Consider the following 12,498-nt stretch of genomic DNA (forward strand, 5'->3'; position numbering starts at 1 on the left):
ACGCCTCACCACCTTCCAAAACAGCCGCTCCACAATTTAAAACATTTTCCAGACCCTCAAAAAAACCCATAAAATCCACTCTACCACCTCCCGATGAAAAGTTAGAAAAAAACTTTCTTCTGCAACTTTGTTCCCCGCAATAAACGGAACATTTCTTCTTCCCCCACCGACGCTCCATCTCTCAAAATAACCGAGTTATTCCGATTCTCCCATTTTCCACCTCCCCACAGTCATAACTTCACTATCTCCGAACAGACTTTTCACCGGACCACGTTTTCTCCACGTTTCAGACCATTCCCTACAACATATCAAAAAGTGTTTTTTTTTTTTTTTTTTTTTTGCTCTGAACTTTCATTTTGACGGTAAATAGCGGACAAACAGACAGAAAGAAAGAAAGAAAGACAAACATCTCGTCGTTATAATATAGTACTTAACCACACATGTTACGGGTTAAATAAAAATTGTGAATGTAGTTTCGTGATAATGCATTTATGGTGTTGCTGGTTTATTGTTGTTGTTGGCGGTGTTGATTTTATTTAAAAGTCACTTGATACTTCTTTATTGCAATATGGTTCTGAAGGAGGACGAGGAGAACCGTATTATTTTAGCAGTTTTTTTTTATGGCATTAAAATGAGCGAACGCAGACATTTTCATTTTCTTTTTAACGTTTTACGGCAAACTTATCGCCCATGAAAATACAGCCATGTTCAGTTAAGAGGGATTCTTTTGAAAACATACCTGAAATCGGACGCATTTTCCTGTCTAAATTTTGTGTATATATGTGCCCTGATCAAATGCCCCATCAAAAAAATTCCTAGCAAGGGTAAAAAAATACCATGAGGTAAGAGGTAGCACGCAAATAATAAACAAAAAACAAAAATGGAATTAGCTAAAAAAAACTTCCGTTTTTTCGATTGTGGAAATAAGGATTAATTCAAGTTCACAAGCGCGTTAACAAGTATGCTTTCAATGAACGACAAAATTGATTGAACGTAAAAGAATTTCTTATCGTCGTTGGAAGACCATTAAACAACGTCGGTCCGGAATAAAGCAGGCATCGCTTGCCATAATTCGACGAAACCTTAGGCTTCTTCAGTAAATAAGAATGCCTTGTGTCATAACGATTAAGATTACGTGAGAACAGGATTGAATGATGCTTTAATTCATTGACACAACAAAACACGAACTTACAGACTGCCAATTCGTACATTCGTGGTATCGTTAACATATTAGGGAACTGTGTCATAAACAGCAGCTCGGTCGAGTACCTCATAGGCAATCGATGGGTGGCTTTAAGCGCTTCCTTGTGTAGAACATGAAGCTGATCGATTAATGACTTCTTAGCGGAGCCCCACACACCAACGCAATAGGTCAAATGGCAATGAACAGTAGATCAGGCGAAGGACCTTCTTGGGAAGAAATCGAAGACGTTTGAGAACACCGATTCGCCTGGACACAATCGAGCACAAACCAGAAACATGTTCATCCCAGTTAACGAACTGGTCTAGGGTTAAGCCGAGGCATTTGACAGATGGAAAAACCTTCATCTCAATATCATGAAAAGTCAACATTACATGATCGTCTACTTTCACATGCGGCTTACGAAAATGGACCAGCTTCGTTTTGCTCAGATTGAGGGTCAACTTGTTTACGCGGAAATACTCCAAAATAATCCGCAAGTCACCGGACAGATCCGCAACGTTGCGAACGACGACAGCAGAAGAGACAAACATATTGGTGTCATCGGCAAACCCAAAGGGAGCAGAATGCATCGGTAGTTTAAAGAAATCGTTTATAATGAAAAGCAAGGGTGACAAAACACCACCTTGTGGAACTCCAATCGTCACATCAATCAGTTCACTATTAACTCCACTGCACACCGTGAATTGTTTCCTCCCGCTGAGATAACTTCTGATCAAATCAAGAGCAGTACCCCTCACCCCGGCATGCTCAGTGTTCATTTGAGTTCATTTTCATGCAGTGTATTTGACGTTTCGAAAATGAACCGTTCCTGCCTGAACTTTGTAAATGAGTGTACTTTACACACTTTTTGTGCACACACAAACGTGTGTGAAATACACACTTGCAACAAGAAGAAAAAAATCAAAGCGATGACTTTCTGAAGAAACGTCAAGTTCCTTGAAGAAATGACGAGCAGTTAGGAAGCTACCGTTTCTACAGGGATTGGTCATTTTTTCACATTTTGTAGAAGGAATATTCCATTTACAAAACGTTGAACGTTAAGATTAGGTCCTTATGTATGTGTAATAATAGCTAGGTGGAAGCACCGACATTTGGTGGGTTTTAAAATCCATTTTTTTTAACTTGCCAATAACATTAAACAATGTCAAAAATGTTTAAAAAATTGGAAAATAAGAATGGCCGTAGAACAAATTCCCCGAAAATGTGCAAAAAATGGGAAAATAAGAATGGCCGTAGAACAAATTCCCATTTTTTGCACATTTTTTGGGATATTATTTCTACCATTTTTTGCAAATTTTCTGGGAATTCGTTCTACGGCCATTCCCACTTTCCCATTTTTTGCACATTTTCTGGGAATTTGTTCTACGGCCATTTCCATTTTCCCATTTTTTACACATTTTCTGGGAATTTGTTCTACGGCCATTTCCATTTTCCTATTTTTTACATATTTTATGGGGAATTTGTGATACGGCCATTCCCAATTTCCCATTTTTTGCACATCAGAATTTGAATTTTTAATGAATGCTCGAATGAACCGAAAAGGAAATTTCAACGCACTCTTATTAAGAACATCGCGAATTGGGGAAGAACATTCCCGGACTGGCAATCGGGCATAACCGGTTTTAACTAGATTAAACCAGTTTTAACCAGTTTAAAACCACTTATAACTGGATTTATCCAGTTTCAAACTAGTTTGAACCGGTTTCAACCGGTTATGCCCGATTGCCAGTCCGGTACTGGGGAAGAAGCAAACATTTTTTGAAGAAATAAAAGTGCTGCCCTTGTAACGCGTTTGATCCACCCAAGTGACTTTTCATTCCAAATTTTAGCACACTTCCGGCACACTAGTGGTGACTTTATCATTATTTTATTTTACCGGAATCATGCACACATTCAAATGAAAGCATATCCGCCAAAAAAATCATTTTTTAAATTAACGGACAAAAAAATTTCAGTTTTGTGGTGTCACTTACGACTATCTTCACAACAGACATGTCAAGAATTTTGTTTACCTGAATAGCAACATATTTTTGTATGTTTTCTTCACATTTTACCGACTGAATTAGCACGAAACGTATTGCAGGCAATTTCTAGGCACATAAAATTAAGGAATTGAACACTGAATGGCACAATTCACACCAAATTACTTTTAAAAATGAGATTTTCACAACACCCACAATGTTTGACCAAATTAATTTGTCTTTAAAATTATTTCGGAGAATTTGTCCTAAATTCTGTTTAAGACACTAGCATGACCACACTGGGAACTATTTTCTGTGCGAAATTTAAACTGAATCACTTTGTTTTACGCGAAATACCACAAATTTTCGACACAAACTTGAGATTAAGTTTGAGATTAAAAATTTACTGTCCCGATTTGACATTTCATCAAAACAAAGTTCAGTGAATCAGTCAAAACTGGATGAACTGAGTGAACAATACTACTCATACTACTGTAATTGCAAAGTGGCAAACTTAAGACCTTATGTGGAATTTGGGTGGAAAATGGCGCAAATCACATATTTCAGGAATTTATAAAATAAAAAATCTTTCCGGTTTCAAGTTTTTTCGTCAAAAGACGAGACACGGGTATCTTTATTTTCAATTTTTAGCTGCTTTATGTAAAAAAATTGAGAAAAAAACTCATTTTGGCGTAGTCTATTTGGTTTTATAATTTAGTAACTAATACGAATTTCTGCACTTAAATTGTATGGCAGAATCCCTTTATAGATTCAGTACTATCTGTTAAGTGTGTATACACACCTTTTTGAAAAGTAATGATCTTGGAATAAACAGAAGAAAAAAAGTGTGTAAGAACTCGAAAAGCTTAAAAGTGCCCGTGCTTCCAGTCCAAATTAAGACTTATTGCATTTAAAATTCACTTACACTGAGATATGAGCAGTTGAAAGTAGCGGAAAGATTTGGCTATTTCGGCAAACTTGTACCTGTTCCTCTGTAATCTAGTTTCAAATGTATAGCCAAACATAAACAGTATTTTGAGTATCACCAGCTGATCAATAAACATACACTCCTGCTTGTACAATATACAATCAAAACACATTCTAAACAACAAGTTTACTACAGTCATACGTGTTATGTGCGCACACAGATGACTTTGACGTAATGCATGCACTGTATGTAGCTTGCCTTTGAATTGTTTTCGATACAAAGGTATTGTCTTTGTCGATCAGCTGGAGATGTTCAGCTGTTGCTGATTCTGCACATGCTTTACGTTTAATAATTGTACAACAATTCACAAAACTTACCGTTCATCTTTCTTCCCAGCACTATTTTCCTTGGTCTCAAATTTATTTGTAAAACTACAGTCGTTTCATCTACCACTTGTCCGACTACAAATTTGTAACGGTTCCTTTGTAATTGAAAAGCAACGGAAACACCAAAAACCTGATTTCCCCGGCCTCAGCTTTCCAAAGACACAAAACATGCATAAGTAGTGACACGATGAATGTAGCTAAATTTGATCCAATAATTTCGTACGTTTTAAAATCGTTTTCACATAAACGGCGGCTTTTCCGGCTGGAAATACCATTTTCAATTTTCCGGATTTTTTTTTTTTGGTTCTACAACTTTTCATGGCAAACAACATATTGAACAAAGTAACATCACCTTAAAGAACTTCAGGCGCACGAAGTCATTTTTTTTCTCGACATATTCTTGTGACAAGAACCAAGACGTTTTCGATATCTACGAATAATGCAATAGATCATTGTCAATGTCGTTTGAGATGTCAAATGAGCTGTCATTTTCACAAAGCTAACCACAATGTTACAAAAATTTCATTGTTTGAGGTTAGCTTTGTGAAATTGACAACTCATTTGACACCATTTTGAGAGAAGAAACCGTTATTTGACACTGATCTATTCTGTTCGAGAATCACTTTTTTTTTCTCTCACAGTAACTAGAGGTACAATAGTCGCCTACGTAAGTGAATATGTCGAATATGTTCGTTTGTGACCCAAATTTATCACAGATTCCAACCGATTGAATTGATAATTTTCAAAGGCCAAAATAAACTAATTTTCCGATAGCAACTTTTCATACAAATCATGTAATTGCACTTGCAATATACAAATTTCTATGGCAAATGTCGCTCTTTATCGTGTGCTATATTAATTACGACTTCGTCTGATGCTTTAGTTTAATCGAAAAACAATAATGGCCATCAATGATTCGTAGGGTCAGGTATCAATGACCTTATTTGTAACGGAAATTAGACGATGGAAAATGTGTTTGATGGTCTTGGAAAGATTCGATATGCAAAAACAATCATTTGTGTTTCACTTTAAAAGTCCACTTAATTCGATTACTCAACTTAAAATAAGTTCAAAAACGTTTTTGTGGTAGCACACAATCTTTTATATAAAAATTCTTCGCATTCGAGCGATTTAAATTTCTTTTCCGAACAATTTTTTCAATTTCGGATTTATTTTTCGCACTCGCGCAACGGCTAACACTCTCGTGATGTTCCATCTTTTGGTTCACGATTGTTCATGACATTTTTCTCGTCATTTTCCTTCGTTTGCTCGGCACTTTTCTCATAATTTTGCTTCGATTGCACGACACTTTTCTCGTCATTTTGCTTCAACTTATCGTCCATTCCGGCTGGATCTTTTGCTGAGTCCAATGCCGGATTTTGCGCTTCGAATTCGGGTGCACATCCAAACGAACCACCGCAGAAATGCGGTTTTACATTCCCACTGTTCAATTGTGAAACGCATGTTGGACATGGAAGTAGCTCATGATGATTTAAATGTTTATACCCCACGTAACCATCAGTCACATGAGTCACACTAACTGACGACGACAACGACGACGACATTTTTGTAGTTCAATAAAAAACGCACTTAAGCAGAAAATAAAACTGATCTTGCCACCCGGCACCAACGAGAACAAATTAATGAAGATTGTTTAGACAATAGCCATTCAACAGATATTTCGTTACAGAGGGGCGTGCTTTGTTAGCTATTAACAATAGTCGAGTAGCGCGAACTTTTAAACTTAGAATGGGTAAGAACTTGGTGTTTGACGATATTTTGACGATTTATATGCTCTGCAAAGCGCTTCAGATGTCGAGTTTCGCCTTCGGTGTATAATACGGATTTTTTGGCGAGAAAAAATCAACCGAAAATTGTTCGGTTAAGGCGTGGAAAGGTCACGAGAGTCATGTCACTACATTCGGGAATCCTCAATGGGCAATTAGAAGAGAAGTAAACCTGTCTGCTCCATACAAAATTAGAGAATCGTCTCTCGGTCATGTAGTGCGGTTTTGAAGCTCATCAGTCATCAATTCAGAGTCGATTGATATTCCAGCTGCGAAAAATGAGTTCAACAATTGGTCGCTTCAAATTTATCAAATGTATTCGTCAAAAATCTACGAGAACTGACAATTGCTAAACATAAAACTGGTTAACAACATGACGACCGTAATCATTCCGAAATGAATTAGTGACGAAGCTCGGGCAGGTGCATTCCCCAGATCCAATTGTTTCAGTAACTCCTAAAAATATCCGAGAAAACAGAGAAAGTGAGTAACGCGCAACGAACGTTCGATGAATTCGAGATTAATTTACCTCCGGTACGTCCACATAAACTTTGTCCACACCGAACGAGAATATCAATTTTCTCAGCGAATCGACGTTGACAGAGTCACCAGCAGACGACCATATCGTCAGCGTTACGTCATTTTTCTCGTTGACCGCATCAACTAGTCGATGCAAATTCTGTTGGCTTTGTGCAGCTATTCCAGCCCGTACCGGAAATGTAATGGAATGATTGGAGCCGATGATTTGGTTCTCCTTTTTATTTGATTTTTTTTTTTAATTTTTCGGTTCATTTCGTCAAACAGCGCAAAATGGTTACCTTAATTGCGTCTATCATGCCATCGATTTGCGTGTCATTGTATGTACCCTCAGTGAAATCATTCCCCCATCGCGTTGTCCATCCAATGCTCAAAACGGAAGACGTCAGTGATTTGCATCCCGTCAAAAATCGATCGGCATCGACCGGTGTTCCTGTACTACTCACTGGACCGGGAAGAATGTCGGCATTGATCCACACCGGATAGTTCATCTTTTGATTTTAGAAACGATTTGAAGTTAACCGAACTTTTACCGTGAAATTTTCTGCACTTACACTTTCCCAGAGGCTGCGCAGTAGAGCCAATGATCCTTCGAATACGTCAATCGATTTGAAGTCTAATTTCACCCCTTTTTTGCTGTCCACATCTTTTGCCTTATTGAAATCGAGTATTTGGGTGAGAAATTGATCGAGTGATATGTCAGATGTGTTGGCTGGCGGATGGGCCATGATTGGCTGTTGTGTATGAGTCGTATCATTTATTAATGTTCCTAGCACAATGTCTGCTTCGATGAATTGAATGTCACCTAAGGCAAAAAAAAAATCATTTTTTTAGGCAAGTGTTCGATACGCAGGCCAATGCTGTCTGTTAGTCTCTATGCAGTTTGGTAGTTCATTGACTGAATGAAATTGGAAGGGAATGGAGAGTCATGCTCGGTATTGATGATTTATTTGAATCAAATGAAACGAACAATACGACACGTCAGATATGTGAAGCAATGGACTGGACAGTAGGAGTGTGCGAAGAAGTAAAATTTTGGTGTGGTTATCGGTAATACCCGAAGGAGTATTATCAGTTCACCGGTAATTGTCCAACGATATTTTACATAACAAGCGAATATTCGTGCACTCGCCGTTAAGTGCAGTGCGTAGGAGGAAAATCAGACACGAAATTATTATACGAAAGGTAACTCGGGTTTCATAAACAACCATAGTCGAAAACGTTGGCAAAAGAAAACCATTTCGAATGAACTAGCTAACAACGAATGAACTTCAACGCTGTATCATGGCCCTACGTTAGTGAAGGGCCGTGACGCAAGTCCGTTCACACTGTAAAATTTGACAAAATTTTTTTTCCGCAGGACTGAGGAACATATACACGAACTTTTTGACTTTTCTCCCTTTGCTCCTACTACCCCCAAAGTATTTTATTCATAATCTGTGCGTCCATACGAGTTCAACGAGCTATCACACGCCTCATAAGGTTAAGATTTAGCCAAGATATTAAATTTCAAAACTTGGAAATTTGTAGAAATTTGTATGAAGAAATGGATTTTCATGCATTTTGAAATTGATGAATTTTACCAACCTTTGTTACTTTGTTACTTTGTTACGGCGAAACTTTTTAATTTACCGGTGGATTTGGCTGAAATTTTCAGGGTATGTTAAGGACGTAATTCTAAGAAACTAATTTGAAGGAATTTTTATAAAAGCTTATAATTTCGAAGCTATGAGCGTTTTAAGGTATTGAGCTATGGGGCCTATAACTCAGAAAATATGGCAGATAGAAAGTTCGTTTAAAAGACAAATTTATAGAGTTTTAGATTCTAGTCGATACGTGTTTCATGGTTTTCCAAAAAAGTCGTCTATTTGGAAGCTATGAGCGTTTTAAGTGCGAGCTATGTCAGCCATAACTCGGAAAATACTGCAGATAGAAACCTCGTGTAAAAGACAAAGTTATAGAGTTTTAGATTCTAGTCGATACGTGTTTCATGGTTTTCCTAAAAAGTCGCGTATTTGGGATCTATGAGCGTTTTAAGTGCGAGCTATGTCATCCATAACTCGGAAAATACGGCAGATAGAAACCTCGTGTAAAAGACAAAGTTATAGAGTTTTAGATTCTAGTCGATACGTGTTTCATGGTTTTCCTAAAAAGTCGTCTATTTGGGAGCTATGAGCGTTTTAAGTGCGAGCTATGTCAGCCATAACTCGGAAAATACGGCAGATAGAAACCTCGAGTAAAAGACAAAGTTATAGAGTTTTAGATTCTAGTCGATACGTGTTTCATGGTTTTCCTAAAAAGTCGCGTATTTGGGATCTATGATATTTTCGTTCAAACTGCACAATATGATTGTCTATTATCTGCGACCAAATTCTAAAAAAGCACAACTTACAAATGAGCTGATATCGCCCAAAACCACTTACAGTGGAGGTGTGACGCAAGTCCTGTTATCCACTTACAAAAGAACTGATATCGGTGTAGGTGACGCTTACAGGTTCGACACGCAAAAAGGTATGCGTCACAAATGGCAGCTGATGAGGAAAGTACGCGAAAGTTTTATCAACAAAAATTTACCAGAAAAATTTTAGGAAGGAAGGAAAATTTTAAAAATTGTGAAATAAATTCCTAAAAATGGAATTCAAACGGAAGAAAGCCGAATCATCTGCCACTTTTTGACGCAAACTTTTTTATTATAATTTTCTTCCTAAAATTTTTCTGGTAAATTTTTGTTGATAAAACTTTCGCGTACTTTCCTCATCAGCTGCCATTTGTGACGCATACCTTTTTGCGTGTCGAACCTGTAAGCGTCACCTACACCGATATCAGTTCTTTTGTAAGTGGATAACAGGACTTGCGTCACACCTCAACTGTTAGTGGTTTTGGGCGATTGGATATTCGAGTAAAGCTAAGCATGCTAGCTAAGCTGAACACTTTCGATAGAAAGGACTTTGTCTTTGTCGACCAGCTGGAGATGTTGCTGATTCTGCACAAGCTTTAGGTTTAATTCGTGTACGATGTGAATAAAATATAAAAGTGGTTCACGATTGGTACGATTGGTTCATCAATTCATTGATCGGTCGGCTTTAACGCTTCTTTGAGCTAGAGTTCTTCCACGTAGATAAACACTAGTTGTACTCAAGATTTCTTAGACCAAAAAATGTGCCCACTATAAATTGGCCGAAATTTCAAATGGAATTTCTCAGCATAGATTTTGTCAGTCGTTCTATCACACTTGAGTCATAGTTTGTTGAAAACATTTTAATTTTTAATGAGAATAAGTCTGAATTCACAGTCATCCGTTTTCATTCCGATTTGCCTCCGTGTACATGTTATAGTTGGCATTGCATACAATAGAGCATATTGTTATAAATGGCAACTGTCACGTACACTGAGACAACACAGATGACTGTGAGGCCTTAATTCTTGATTTCCACTTACTGAAATAGTACTCCATGTGAGAGACAAAATTGATTTTTTTTCCATTTTTTGCTTTGTTTACTTGACAGCTCGTTCTCTCACGGCTCTCACACGGGATACTTTTTGTTGAGTGGAAACCATACGTTAGTCTTGATTTCCACTTACGAAAAAAGCACTCCGTTTTTCTCCATTCACAGTTTAAACAATAGAAATAAGGCGTGGTTTAGCTAAACGGAGTAGTTTTTTGTGAGTGGAAATCAAGCCTAATAAGTAAATTATAGTTCGAAAGAGTGTTTTCGAAGCTTCAAAAGATTTCGGTAAATAACCGGTAATCAAACTTATAAAACCGGTTTTCGGTAATTCGGTATTACCGGTAATGAATTACCGATTTCCTTTCCATAATCTCTTATTAGCCCGAAAACATGACATTTGGAAAATTGTTGTCGAAAATTTTATATCTTTAGTTGTTTTGCTTCAAGGAAAATGTGTTTTCGGCGAGTCGTTAAAGTTTGCTGACCATGGCAAATTGTCTGAACTTAAACATTTCTTAAATGGATAAGGAAAATTGTTCGATTATTTATTAAATTACCTTAGGTTGTTGGGAATGACGTAGACAATCCAAAAAATAAAACACTTGCAATTCATCACTGAACTATTTGTGGTGTGAGTGGTTATTCGGCCGAATGTCAAATTTTTTGAAAACGTGTAGAAACTCACAGACTGTAAGTTTTTGGTCGTAATGTAACTGCAGTCATTAAATTCAATGATTTCAAACAAAAATATTGTTTTTCTGGGCCGCATAGGTCGAGAATTCAATTTTCTTCATTTAGTCATTTTGCCTCAATTTTAGGCCAAATGGACACTCACGCCCCAAACATTTCAAAGACAATTTCCAAAACTTTTTTTTGCAGCCTACGTCATTCCCAACAATTTCAGTCCATTCGAGCAACATAATCGAACAATTTTTCTTGGTGAACTTTAGCTACTCATCAAACATTCCAAATTTTATATTTTCAGGTTTAATGGAGTTTAATTAGCAGTAAACAATGATTCGACTAACAAACTTCTCAAAACTATTTTTCGGTAGAGCTCAAAATATGTGGGCGTACCAAAGGTCGAAAATTTCTTTTCTTCGACTTTGTGCAGGCTGTAAATGAATTTTTAAAAAAATCGATTTTTGTAATCTAGGGAATCTAACTTTCTGATTTTTAAACTAGCGCACACTCCTACCGGACACGAATAAAAGGTAGAAGTTAAGGAATGATACGGTTCCAACAGTCCCAAAGCAAGAACCAGAATTTAAAATTTTGAAACTTCAACTTCCGTTATTCAACAGATTTTATTAATTTATGCGAAGGAGTAAGGGACGGCTAGAGTGGACCGAAATTCTTACAGCTTCCCAATAGAAAATTAAATTTTTTGTAACAAAATGTTACAATCTACACCGATCCGATCATTAACATCATTTAAAAGCGATTTGGCAATGGCCTTTCGCTCCAACGCTATTGTACGATGAATAACACATTGACAATGATCTGTGAACCATTCTGTATAAACAGGTGTGATGACTGACTAAAGTACTAAAGTCCAAAACTCTATCCGAATTTCTACAAAAGGAACACATGCCATCGCAGAAACTTTGCTTACGGTGACTCATCGGCCTGGTCTCAATACTGTAACCCATTTCAGGGTCGTCTCGTAACGTGCCAAAAAATTGATTGTCTAATTCGGTTGGGACATGTTGTAACAACAAAATATTTATCGAAAATTAACAGACACAGTATGGTCTGCAGGTTTTTCAGGTTTCATCAATACTACACAAAGCTGTTGTTAACGAAAAATACAGCAATTCATTGGACGTGTCCACGAATTGTTGGCATACTCACTGCTAAGAACACTATTCAAAAGTGATTGATTGTTTACAGCGTGAGCCCACGTGATGGCCGTCAAATTATTATTCATTGCTGTTGCGGTAGGTGGACCAATTAAGCCTGTGACAACAGAAAGAAAATGAAAAAAAAAAAATTCCCTGTAAAAGTTATGAAACAACAACACTGTCTCACTGTCTTACCCAAAAGAATCACCACATGAAAAACTATTAAATTGAACATTTCCTTCGATAGATGCAACGACACTGAGTACTCCCTTCAAAGTCGATGATTAATACGCTACTTATCTCATAACAATACATTTAGGCAGACGAAACACTCAACTTTTTATCGAGAAAAATATCCATTGTCGTTGACAAGCAAGTATGATGCAAAGCAGACTCCTACTC

The 12,498-nt window shown here is 37.2% G+C and overlaps 1 protein-coding gene across 1 annotated transcript; it reads right to left on the reverse strand.

Moving 5' to 3' along the window:
• Positions 1-6,560: 6,560 nt before the first annotated feature.
• LOC119083392 (protein FAM151B) lies at positions 6,561-12,498 on the reverse strand. Its single transcript, XM_037193108.1, has 6 exons — positions 12,292-12,498; positions 12,107-12,211; positions 7,358-7,608; positions 7,085-7,294; positions 6,796-7,020; positions 6,561-6,722 (listed from the first exon to the last, which is right to left on the reverse strand). The coding sequence occupies exons 1-6, from the start codon at positions 12,329-12,331 to the stop codon at positions 6,597-6,599; spliced, it is 957 nt and encodes a 318-aa protein (XP_037049003.1). The 5' UTR covers positions 12,332-12,498; the 3' UTR covers positions 6,561-6,596.

This window comes from Bradysia coprophila, unplaced genomic scaffold, assembly GCF_014529535.1.
Source record: "Bradysia coprophila strain Holo2 unplaced genomic scaffold, BU_Bcop_v1 contig_601, whole genome shotgun sequence".
NCBI lineage: Eukaryota > Metazoa > Arthropoda > Insecta > Diptera > Sciaridae > Bradysia > Bradysia coprophila.